Source organism: Ursus americanus, chromosome 20, assembly GCF_024610735.1.
Source record: "Ursus americanus isolate L20-20 chromosome 20, mUrsAme1.1.p, whole genome shotgun sequence".
NCBI lineage: Eukaryota > Metazoa > Chordata > Mammalia > Carnivora > Ursidae > Ursus > Ursus americanus.
The window spans coordinates 18,555,602-18,568,892 of NC_142146.1; the positions used below are offsets into that span (position 1 = coordinate 18,555,602).

At 32.7% G+C, this 13,291-nt stretch overlaps 1 protein-coding gene across 3 annotated transcripts in view; it reads left to right on the top strand.

The window, feature by feature from the left end:
* The window catches only part of TOP2B (DNA topoisomerase II beta), a 58,387-nt gene that overhangs the window by 32,681 nt on the left and 12,415 nt on the right, over positions 1-13,291 (top strand). For all 3 annotated transcript variants that reach the window (XM_045791631.2, XM_045791632.2, XM_045791633.2), the window contains exons 16-28: positions 1,092-1,201; positions 1,547-1,639; positions 1,727-1,841; positions 3,253-3,374; positions 3,572-3,720; positions 4,278-4,509; positions 6,081-6,215; positions 6,762-6,962; positions 7,941-8,136; positions 8,281-8,372; positions 11,233-11,388; positions 11,533-11,616; positions 12,408-12,602. In XM_045791631.2, coding sequence (XP_045647587.1) covers positions 1,092-1,201; positions 1,547-1,639; positions 1,727-1,841; positions 3,253-3,374; positions 3,572-3,720; positions 4,278-4,509; positions 6,081-6,215; positions 6,762-6,962; positions 7,941-8,136; positions 8,281-8,372; positions 11,233-11,388; positions 11,533-11,616; positions 12,408-12,602 — 1,880 coding nt within the window. The remainder of the gene's footprint in view (positions 1-1,091; positions 1,202-1,546; positions 1,640-1,726; positions 1,842-3,252; positions 3,375-3,571; positions 3,721-4,277; positions 4,510-6,080; positions 6,216-6,761; positions 6,963-7,940; positions 8,137-8,280; positions 8,373-11,232; positions 11,389-11,532; positions 11,617-12,407; positions 12,603-13,291) is intronic.

Sequence of the window (13,291 nt, forward strand, 5' to 3'; positions counted from 1 at the left end):
TTTGAATCTGGATCCAGTCAAGATCCACACATTGCATTTCGTTTGATAAATCTGTTAAATCTTTTTTTTTTTTTTTAAAGATTTTATTTATTTATTCGACAGAGATAGAGACAGCCAGTGAGAGAGGGAATACAAACAGGGGGAGTGGGAGAGGAAGAAGCAGGCTCATAGTGGAAGAGCCTGATGTGGGGCTCGATCCCATAACGCCGGGATCACGCACTGAGCCGAAGGCAGACGCTTAACCGCTGTGCCACCCAGGCGCCCCTAAATCTGTTAAATCTTAATATATCGTTTCTCTTTTCATATTTTCTTCCTTGCAGTTTATTTGTTCAAAAGTTGGACTGTTTGTCCTGTATGATTTTCCACATTCTGCATTTTGCTGATTATCCCTGTAATTTCATTAAATACATAGTATGTTCCTCTGTCTCTTATTTTCTGTTAAGTGATAGTTAAATTGGAGGCTTGATACAGATTTGGGTTAGATTTATGTGGCAAAAACATTTAACAGGTGGTATTGTATATTTACATCAGGAAGCGTGTAATGTCTGATTTTTCTTTGTCTATTAAAATTGATCTGTTGGTACAGTTGTTGCCAGCTTGATCCATCAGCTTTTCACCTAATGGTTTTAAACAGCCATTAATGTTCATAATTCATGTAAATTTTTTCAGCTTTTTTGAAGAATTGACAAAATTACACATATCTAAAGTGTACAACATGATTTGATATATGTATATGTTGTAAACTGATTACCACAAGTTAATTAACATATCCATCACCTCACATAGTTAATTTTTTGTGTGTATGGAGGGAACGTTTAAGAGCTCTCTCAGCAATTTTCAAGTATACAGTATAGTATTATTAACTGTAAGCACCATGCTATACATTAAATCCTCAGAACTTATTCACCTTACAATTTAAAGTTTGTACTCTTTGATTGGCATTTCCCCATTTCCCCCTCTCCCCAGTCCCTGACAACTACCATTTTACTTTCCTTTTATGAGTTCAACTTTTTAGATTCTACATGTGAGCTCATATAGTATTTGTCATCTCTGTCTGGATTTTTTCCAATTTTATTTTTTAAATTGTGCAGGGTTGGGTACCAGTACAGCCAAAGAAGCAAAGGAATATTTTGCTGATATGGAAAGGCACCGCATCTTGTTTAGATATGCTGGTCCCGAAGATGATGCTGCCATTACCTTGGTAATCAAGTTAATTAAAAAAATTTTTTCCAGATATCCATCCCCCTTGCTGTCATACCTTTCTTCCTAGTCTTGGTTTTCTGTAAGTCTCTTTTGAACTCTGCTGCCCAAACTAGTTAATCTTAGCATTTCTTTACCCTAGTCTCACACACAGATTATGCTCTGCTTTCAAAGTTCTTTAATTGAAAGACTTCTGTTCAAGTTTATTTTTGGCAAAAGCCTATTGGGGAAAAAAAACTCAATTTCTGAAAAATTAATAATTAGTTCTTTGCCTTTATAAATTTTAATCGTATAATGAAATTCATTTAATTTTTAATGTGTGAAATTGTTACCTGGAATCTTTCAGGCATTCAGTAAAAAGAAGATTGATGACAGAAAAGAATGGTTAACAAATTTCATGGAAGACCGGAGACAGCGTAGGTTACATGGCTTACCAGAGGTTAGTCATAAAGAGTGGTGGTCTGGGGGAAGAGACTAAAATTCATGCAGGAATAATGACAATGTTGCTATGTAACTTTTCTCTTAGCAATTTTTGTATGGTACAGCAACAAAGCATTTGACTTACAATGATTTCATCAACAAGGAATTGATTCTCTTCTCAAACTCAGACAATGAAAGATCTATACCATCTCTTGTTGATGGTAAGTAGCTTTTGTTTTAAAATCTCTCTCACTTTTGTATATAGTTATTGAGTATATGTTAATTTCATGTACTCTAAGCCATTCTTATAATAAAATTTAAAATTCTGAATTCGTTTTTGAGATCCTTTGGTAGGACTGAAATCTTTCCTATTTCTTAATTTGAATCCCTTAAGCTCTTTTTTAAGCTTTTCAGGAAAATTAACCTTAAAGCCAGTTCTTAAAAGTTTTGCCCCAGGTTCATTGCAGACTTTAAAAAATATAAAATAAAATGGGATTTTTATAAATTTGAAAATAGTTACCTGAGACTAAATTTTAAAAACACTTTATATACCTTGGTACCCCAAACCTAACTTATTAAACTTGCCAAAAAAATATTTAGAAACTGTTATCCGATAGAGCAGATTTTTGTCTTCTATCTAGAAATATTTAATTTTTGTTTTATAATTTTTAGCAGGTTGATCTTTGTGTTACTTGCGTTTTTAGCTAATAGCAGATGGTTCTATCCATCCATCTAATTCAGCTTTAAGTTACATCCTTTCTATGAAATCTTCTCTAACAATTGCAGTCTAAATTGGTTTCAGATGCCTAAACTTCTATTCCAATATTGTGTGCCTCTTATTTTACTTGTGTCAATTTTGCCTCCTCAATTAGATTATAAAATTCTCAAGGAAAGTGGCCATATTTTGTCATCTTGTTTCTACCATGCTCTGAGCCCACGATGATGATGATAGCTAGCATATACTGAAAAGTTTATTACTGTGCTCATTGGCCTAGAGCAAGAAGAATGATAAGGAAGCAGAATGCTTTGCTTGCATTATCTCATGTAATCCTTATGATCACCCTGTTAGGAAGGTAATTATTTCTCTTACACTGATGAGGACGCTGAGACTATTGGTTTAGTAATTTGCAAAAAGTCAAATAGTAAATGGCCAAGTTGAGAAGAGTGTACAGATCAGTGAGATTCTAAAGCCTGCATTCTTAACTGTCACAACCCATCTCTTCTTTATAAGGGTTTTCTGATTTGGGATACTCTAATAATATACTTTTTAGGCTCATTGATGGTTATACTACTTGAGTTACAACCAGACATTTTGGGTGTATGAATGTTTGGGAACTCGGCAACTCCTGTGAAAGGGATTTGGTGCCATTGAGCATTTCTTTAAGACCGGAAGGGGTGGTCTTTTACCTGGCACCTTACTTTTGGAATAGGCTGAGATGGTATAAAAACATGTTACTCTGTACTTACTGTGTTACAGAATCTCAAGTAACAATTTTAGTTATTTTTCAAAAGCAAACTATATCTTTGCTTTTTTTCTCTTGAATATATAGTACATTGTTGTCATTAAAAGAAACATTTCAACTATATCTGGAGTAATATTTTTAAAAGAGTGTTGTTCTTTTTAAAAAATAGGTTTTAAACCAGGACAACGAAAAGTTTTATTTACCTGTTTCAAGAGGAATGATAAACGTGAAGTAAAAGTTGCCCAGTTGGCTGGATCTGTTGCGGAAATGTCTGCTTATCATCATGGAGAAGTAAGCATTAAGATTGTAATCAGTTCAAAACTATACTTACTGGCATGAAGAATGATAATTAAGCATAATAAAGTATTTTTTCTTTTATAAGTTCTCTGGAAATGTAAGAGAATCAAGAATTTGGATTTTAATAAAAATTAGAGAATATGTATAGAAAATTTAGAATATTAATGTTATATTCTGTTTCTATGCTATAGCAAGCATTGATGATGACGATTGTGAATTTGGCTCAGAACTTTGTGGGAAGCAACAACATTAACTTGCTTCAGCCTATTGGTCAGTTTGGAACTCGGCTTCATGGTGGCAAAGATGCTGCAAGCCCTCGTTATATTTTCACAATGTTAAGGTAACAGTTTGCTGATACAGTGGTATAAAGTTCTATTTGAAGTATATTGGAACTAACTAAATGTTTAATAGAATTATAAATATGGAGAGATGATTGGGTACTCTTTTGAGGGTAAATGTTCTAAATTATTTGATTGCAAATAGAATGAAGTTTGTCGATCTCAGTGCTTGTGAGTTATTAGTGAAACCAGTCCTAATTAATGTAACGATTTTTTTCTGGTCCAACTTTACTTTTTAGGCTGAAGAAGGGTTTTAGGGTTTAGTCAGTATAAGAGGAAATCCATAAAACATGATTTATCAATACTAAGAAATTAGGTGGGCTAGTAAGTAAGCGCATAAGTAAAATAGGGCTGTTTTATTCTGGCTTTCTGCCTTTTGTGCTTATTTTATTTCTGTAGCTTTCTGGTGTAAGTTTAGGTAAACTGTATTGTTAAGTACATGTAATCAAAATTTTAAAAAAGCATTTTTCTTAATTTTTGAAATGTAAAGTTTTTAATTATCTAGAAAGTTTTATTTCCTAAAACAGGACATTTTTCCATATTTTTTTCTTTTCATTAGCTCTTTATCAAGACTGCTTTTTCCTGCTGTGGATGACAACCTGCTTAAATTCCTTTATGATGATAATCAACGTGTTGAGCCTGAGTGGTATATTCCTATTATTCCCATGGTTTTAATAAATGGTGCTGAGGGCATTGGTACTGGATGGGCTTGTAAACTACCCAACTATGATGCTAGGGAAATTGTGAACAATGTCAGACGAATGCTAGATGGCTTGGATCCTCATCCTATGGTAATTATTTAGAACTTATTGCTTATATTGTTTATTTAACAAATTATAATGTATGAACTACAAAGTCCAGTCATTTTAGAAAAGTTAATGGAACCATTTGCATTTTGGAACATATTGCAGACAAATAAAGACCTTATTAGTGTGTAATTTGATATGAGCTTATAGTAAAAGATATAAGCTTTGGAAAAAGCCTGTAGATAAGGATTATGGGGAAAAACTGTACTGAAAATTAAAAATAGCTCATATTTCAGGTTTTCAAATATCTAAATGATATAGAGAATAATGTTTTTATGACAAAATTATATGCAATTTGTTTTTGTTCTCAAACTAAGTCATATTAGAGTTGTAAGGAATCTTAAAAACACATTGTATATATTTTAATGTATCCCCATTTTTAAAAATTTTTGCCCTTATGTCCTCCACTGTGCTTGTTTTTGCCCCAAACTCCCTCCAAGAAAAACTTCTCAAATAAGTGTCCTCCCCTTTTCTATGTGATTTAATATCATCTGGAAATTTCCCTTTATCATGATACACTTAAAGTGTATTTGTATTACAAAAATGGTAGTGTGCATTGTAGAAAATATAAATAAGCAAAGAGGAAAAAATACTAAAACCAGCATATGGAAACAAACTTCATATTTTTCTGTATTTCTCTCCAAGTTTTATTCCATTCTTATATTTTAAAATAAAACATTGTGTGATTTAAAATCTGTTTTTCTCCTTAAATACTTTAAAGTACTTTAAAATATTTCTAATAGAAGCATAGAATGCTTTATGATTATAGTGTTTTAATTCTTTCAGATATATTTTAGAATGTTAAGACAATCTATTTGGTCAATACATGCTTTTCATGTGCTTAGTATGTATATATATATATGGATAGATACTTATATGTGTATATAGATACATATACATATATATGTAAGAATATTCAAAATCGAACAGGGTATGGAAGAAGAGTAGTGGTCTGGAAGGCAAATTATTGGAAAAAATTTAGAAAGATTGGGCCCAGACTGTGGAAGGCTTTCAATATAACATCCAAGGAGTTAGATTTTAAAGGATTATTAATCTAGGGGAGAAGGAGGTATAGAGGCAATAGGTTGAAAAAAATATTCTAAAGATATTCTAAAGAGACTAGGAAAGATGATGCTAAGGCTTTTTTTTTTTTTTTTAAAGATTATTTGAGACAGAGAGAGTGTGTGCAAGAGCAGGGGGGAGGAGCAGAGGAGAGGGAGAAGCAGACTGCCCACTGAGCAGGGAGCCTGAGGCTGGGTGGTATCCCAGGACTCTGAGATCATGACCTGAGCTGAAGGCAGACACTTAACAGACTAGCCACCCAGGTGCCCAAAGCTAAGGTTTTGAGATTGGGAGATGCTGAGATTATATTAACAGAAGCTATGAATTCAAGATTAAGTGATTATTTGGAGATGGATTATTAAGGATGAGGAATTGAGTTTCAGTCATGTTAATCTGTTAGTAGCAGTAGACCATAGATTAAGGGGCATTCAAATATTATACTGGCAGTTAGGAGAGAAGTCAGGGCCTTAAGTTATTTTTATTTTCCTCTGCAGCTTCCGAACTACAAAAACTTCAAAGGAACCATCCAAGAGCTTGGTCAAAACCAGTATGCTGTCAGTGGTGAAATATTTGTGGTGGATAGAAACACAGTAGAGATTACAGAGCTTCCAGTTAGAACTTGGACACAGGTTAGTAGACGTATTTTAGCTGCCTGTCAGGAGGGCAGTGCAGTGCTTTCTGGTAAGAATATGATTCGTCATTGTAAGTATAGTGTTAAAAATTCCTATATACATTTTTGACCCATCCAATTAAATTTGTGCTTTGAATATTCAAATAGTAATTTAAAAGTTTAATTTCTCTAAATGTAGAGTGACTTAAGCCAGCTTGGAACCCTCATAAATATGGTCAAGAAATTCATGTCAGTATCAGCTGTTACAGATCTAAAAGTATGCATGTCATCTCCTGTCAGATGTAGTTGATGTGATCCTCTTCATACTCTCGGCCTTTTCCTTGCCCTTTGGTGTATGAGCAAATCAGAACCATTATGTTGTATATCTTCTTTCACCATTGAGAGCCCCATATATTGTCCTCTGTAGTGTCTGGGCAGATGATAGGGAGGTTTTTCAAAAAGAAAAACCCATCAGAGTTGGGAATATCTAAAAATTGCATGACTTGTAGTATGAGAACATGAGTGTGTGTCAGGAAAAGATTACTTATTTTTAAATCTTTTATAGGTATACAAAGAACAGGTTTTAGAACCTATGCTAAATGGAACAGATAAAACACCGGCATTAATTTCTGATTATAAAGAATATCATACTGATACAACTGTGAAATTTGTGGTGAAAATGACTGAAGAGAAGCTAGCACAAGCAGAAGCTGCTGGATTGCACAAAGTTTTTAAACTTCAGACTACTCTTACTTGTAATTCCATGGTAATTGATTAGATTTACTATTCACTTAATGCTTCTTCCATGCCATAAGTAGAATTTTTATAATTGGTTTCATGATGGTTGTGGCTGTAGTAAGTCTGAATGGTTTTCCCCCTATATATTTGATGAAGAATCTAAAGGTGCATTCCTTTAGATTATTATCCACTACAGTATCCACTACCCTTAATCCCAACTCTCCATTTGTGCATCTGGGCCTGAGCACATGGGATATACACACTGACTGAAAGTTACAGGAGTGATTGGTGCAGGATTTTCATGTTCCTTACGCCTGTCTCTGTAAGCATTTTAATTGTGGAGTACTTATCTCCCCATAATTCTGATCTGCTTTATTAAACTTGTATATTTGTGTTTGTATATAATTGGAGAGAAAGGTAGAAAGTGAACATGTGTGATTACCCTCCTTCCATTCCAAATTAGCTTTATAGACATAAAGAAAAAATCCAGTAGCACGGTGGCTGAGACAAACTGCCATCATCTGTTAAGAAAGACAGATAGAAAAAAGGAGAAAAAGGATAGAGAAGAAGTAAAATTTTCCTCCAAATTGAGAAAGTTTGAATGAATTATAGCATAATTATAAACAAAAAGAGACAAGTACACATCTATTGAGTATATGAGGGAGAGAGAACTTTAAAATTTAACATTTGTAAACTTAGAATGTTTTTAGTTTGAAAAAAAATTTCTTAGTTTTATAGCCATTTTTAATTAGAACATGTTTTAAAGGACCTATTTTTATTTTCAAAATTATTTTAAATATTTTCATAGTTTTGAGAATTTATCAGTTTCTTGGAGTCACCAAAAGAGTATTTACTGAAAGGTACTTAATAGTTTTGGTTCTGTTTAACAGCTTTTAGGGATGGTGTGTGTTCATTTAAGTGTGTTATATTGAATACTGTAGATGTCATACAAGTTAAAAATACCAGTACAGATTTATGTCATCTTCAGAAACTTTGTTTTTCTTAGGTACTCTTTGATCATATGGGATGTCTCAAGAAGTATGAAACCGTGCAAGACATTTTGAAAGAATTCTTTGATTTACGATTAAGTTATTATGGTTTACGTAAGGAGTGGCTTGTAGGAATGTTGGGAGCAGAGTCTACAAAGCTTAACAATCAAGCCCGTTTCATTTTAGAGAAGATACAAGGAAAAATTACTATAGGTAAGATGCAACCTTTAAAAATTTAAGCATTAGTTAAAATGGAAAAAAATCTTTATTAATAGAAGACATTTTTATCAGTAGAATATAAACAAATACAAATTGAATCTCTTTTCTTGATCCTAACTTTATTTTTCCCTCACATAGAGAATAGGTCAAAGAAAGATTTGATTCAAATGTTAGTCCAGAGAGGTTATGAATCTGACCCAGTGAAAGCCTGGAAAGAAGCACAAGAAAAGGTAATCATTTGCAGAACAAGACATTCAGAGAAGCTTTTAAAAGCAAATTCCAAAACAAACAAAAAACCCAGTCCCTAAATTTTAAATTTAGTACTGCTATAAAGGTGCCGAGTTGTCTGTTCGGAGACTGAAGTCTTCTGTTTATCCACAGAACAGATACAGTACAGGAATTTGCAGTGCACACCCACCACAAAGCACTTTGCCAGTGTGACTCAACCAGGGCCTGGAGAAATGACTCCAGGTGTGAGAAGGTAGCTCAGTCTCCTTGGCCTTTTTTCTGAGCCTGCCATTAAAGGGTGTTAGTTGTTTGTGGTGGTGGTTTTTGTGAGGTGCATGTGTACTATCTGGGAACTACACTGGTAGCACATAAATCATTTCACACTGGTCTGTGGTCATAGTATGGTATCCCGTCACCATTCACTTGGTCTGTTTTCGGTTTATGCTGGGAAGACTAGAGACAACATGTTCAATATTATAGTGTTTATTGAGCACCAAGTATGTGCTCTACCCTGTGCTTAGATCTTTGACTAGAGATTTAAACCCTGCAACTTCAGATTAAAAGTCTGATGTTTTATTAATTAAATTGTCCATTTCAGATCATAAAGTACTAGTATTAAGTGAATGGAATATTGAAACTTTGAGATTCTTCTCAAGAATTAGTTTCTTGCCGTTGTGTATAATTAAAAGAAAAATTTAAAAAGGCAATACAGCATTGTGATTGAGAACACAGATGTACAAAAGGAAGAAAATTATGGAAATGACTAATTTTTTACTTAATTGGAATGTAGTGTATATATGATACTGATGTTATCCTTAAAAAATGCAGTTATGATTATATGACATAACTTAAACTGAAATTTCAAACTTCCTTACATTATGAATTCTCAACCCACAATGTTTTCCGTATTTTTTATCAACTGTATTGACATGCTGCTTTGGTTTATATTATTCAAACTTTTTGAAATTTTGAATAGTCAGTAGAATGCCAGATATTAGAGCGAGTAAAATTGGAATAAATTATATACTTAGCAATTACATATTAAGATAATAGGCTTATTTATTGTTTGGGGAAAATGGGGTAGGATAAGATGGGGAGTATTCAAAATTAAGATGATCCAAGCACTTTGCTTTCCTTTCAACGTATTTTACTGCATTTTTGAATCCCAGATATGGTTTATATACTGCTTGCCCTTCTGTATGATTGTTGGTTTAAACTATATCTTAAAAAATATTAACTAGTAAGCTAGTAAATTTAATGCTTAGTTTTAAAAGGTAAAGGTATGTAGGGTTTGAGGATGCCCTTCCAGTGGAAGTAGACTTCATGGGTAAAACCTAGCGGTTGGTTTCAATAATTTTATTGTCACCATCAAAATTTTCTCAGCATCTTGGCCATGTGTTCACTTTGGGGGTTAAGGTAACAAAAGGAGCTGCTCTTATAAGAGTGTCCTATTGTATAGAGTTGGAGAGGAGAGAATTATAAAGCAGATAATTATGAGATTAGAGTTTTTTTTTTTAAACATAATAGAATTCTGTCATTGGAACTTGAAAAGTTTATTTTTCTTGATTTCTGAAAATATGCTTAGTTATCTTCATGTTAACAATGATAATACACATATATTCATTGAGTGTTAATTAGTACTTTGGGTGTCATCAAAACCTAGAGCAAGTAGAGTTCTAAAGTATGGATCTAAACAGGATTTTATGACACCTTAATAATATTTTAATAGTACTGTAACAATTTAAATATTCCAAAGAAACACACTGTTTCATGAAGAATTTTTAAAAATGGTAGAATTTATTAATTTGTTGCAAGTACTATTTGCCTAGGTACTTATTAGTCATTGATCAACTCAGCAACAGCATTTATTTGGCTATTGTTGCTTAATTGAATTCATAGTTTTGTTTATGTAATGAAGCATGTTGCTTTGCAATTTTTATTTTTATCCCTTCTAAAGTACACTAAACTTTACTTTGTATATATATACATTATTTTACTGATAATTTTAAACTAAATTGAAAACAATTTTTTTTCTTTTTTGGTTACCAAAAGTGAACTTTTTGTTTCATGGAGTGTCACGGTTAACTCAGTCATTTTTAAATATCTGAGTGCCTTAAATAATTTAAATGCAGTTTTATTTAATGGCTGTTGTAATTTTAAAAATCTTAGAGGTGATGTCACCTATAATAACTTCTATTAAATTCACTGGATTTTGAAATTTAATACTAGCATAAGAAGATTTTTTTATTGTAATCTTTCCTGTGAAAAAAGACCTTATAAATAAAATTTTAGAATACCCCTCAATTCTTTCTCTAACTTACCAGCTATTCTTAATTGAACTTTCTCTTCATGCATGAGTATTCTTGCTTTAGAGAATTTTTATTAAGAAACCATACTTAACGAGTGACTGTACCTTAGCATATTTATATTACAACTGTAAAACATTCTCCATAAGTATACTTATTTTGGATTTCAAATTGTTCATTTGCTTATCAATATAAAAGTCTGACAAGATGCAGTGATAAAACATTAGTACCACTCTATTAATTTCAAGATATGTGGTATCTTCTTATCTCATGACTTAGTGCCTGGGCAAAGCAGTTAATTTTTCATCAGATTCCTAGATAAATGGGGAGTGAATATACCCATTCCTTTTGAAGACTTACTGTTGTGTTTTTAGAAAACTTTTTACAGGAAATACATTTTTATAGATAATCCTGCAGATAATCTAAAAGAACCCCAACCACCCTTAAGATAGAGTATTAAGAGTATAGCATTTGTGGAATTTTTAACTCAATATTCAGTAAAATTCGGCATTGATTTGATACAGGACTTTAATATAAAGTTTATTATTTTTTACAGGCAGCAGAAGAGGAAGAAACACAAAACCAGCATGATGATAGTTCCTCTGATTCAGGAACTCCTTCAGGCCCCGATTTTAATTATATTTTAAATATGTCTCTGTGGTCTCTTACTAAAGAAAAAGTTGAAGAACTGATTAAACAGAGAGATTCAAAAGTATGAACTTTTGTGGGTTAAATAATTTGAAACTATTTCAGTATTATCCATTTCTTTATTTTTTCCAAAAAGAAGTATTTTGATTTACCCTGTATAAATTATTAAGTTACTGAATGTTTAAATTATACTACTTTCTTATTATAGGGGCGAGAGGTCAATGATCTTAAAAGAAAATCTCCTTCAGATCTTTGGAAAGAAGACTTAGCAGCATTTGTTGAAGAACTGGATGTAGGTTAAGTCTCCATTAAAATATATTTGGAAAAGTAATGTTTATGAAATAAGAATGAAAATTCTTCTTTATTATTTCAGTTTCTTTTAATTCTGTAAAGGTCAGTGTGTTTATAAGCCACATTAGGATTAAACTTCTAGCCATGTGAAGTTACAAAGAAACGATCTGTCTGGTGTAGATGGATGTAAAAACATACAGAGTTGGAGTTTAGAATAAATTGCATCTTGATACTTTCTTTCAGTTAAATTTTCTTAACTGACTTCAAAATAGCTCATTGACTCAGTCTCTTTTCCCCTAAAGAAATAAGAACAAAATATATATGATTGTAGGTATGTTGATTTTTACAAAGTAAAAGGATAGTGTCTTTAGGCTTACAACAGCAATTTTAATATTTTTTTTTTATAATTTAGTTTTCTCCAGGTAGAATTCTGTTTTTTTTTTAATGTAGAGAAAGGTAGAACATGTAAACTTTATCTAAAATTGCCCAGCATACCATAGGATCTTAGAGTTAGAAGGGACCATATAGGTCGTTTAGTTATTTCCCCCTTGTTTTACAAATGAGAAGCTAGTTAGACAGACTTGGGTCTACAACCCAGGTCTTTTGACTTAGATTTATTGTGTGTGTGTGTTTTTTTTTTAACATTTATTTTAGATTAGATCATTTGAAAGGAAAGGTTTATTCCTTAATTGATACTAGTTTTAATTTCTTTTGCAGTAGTGATTATCTTTTCTGATGAGTTGTTTATGCTCCCACCCTCTTCCCCTTGCTCCCTTTATAATTATACTTCAGAAAGTGGAAGCGCAAGAACGAGAGGATATTCTGGCCGGAATGGCTGGAAAAGCAATAAAAGGTAAAGTTGGCAAACCTAAGGTGAAGAAACTTCAATTGGAAGAGACAATGCCCTCACCTTATGGAAGAAGAATAGTTCCTGAAATTACTGCTATGAAGGCAGATGCCAGCAAAAAGTTGCTGAAGAAGAAAAAGGTATGTTTTAGCTCGTTGGTAGATTCCATCTTCATAATGATGTATATATGTATTTTAATTTTACTGTGTGCTTAAGTCATGCTTTCTTTCTAATATATTTCACTGTGATAGGAAGTCATTTGCTCTATGAGAGCAGTTGGTCCACAGAAAGAAAACGTTAAGTCAGGGATCCACATATACGTGAAGAGTTACTTAGTTGATTCTGTTTTGAAAATGAGAGGTAGAAATACTCTATTCAGCAGCATTCTACCTTAAAATCATGGAGCAACAACCAAAAAAGTGTATCAGCTTAAAAATGAAACTTTAGTTCTACATTATGACCAATTTAAGAAGTCTCATAATCAGAAAAGGGACTGTATGGTTTTCAAAGTAAGCTATTTTTACTATTTATTTGTTATTGCTTTTAGTTAAAAAAAATTACCAGGCACCTCTTATGTCATTGGCATTGACTGGTGCTGTTGAGGATTTAAACGTATGGGACTTACCTACCCTCCAGCAGCTTGGGCAAGAGTTAGCCAGAAGAAGGAAACACCGAGAGGGCTGTTTAGAGTTGAGGAAAGAGGAGGCATGCTGGTCTGAAAGAGAGAGGCAGATTTTTCTCGGCAGGTTGATTTTAGAACCCAGGGGATATGTAGATATGTCCAGTAGTCTAATTAGAGCTTGGGAAATGAGCCTCAGAGTTGGAGTGA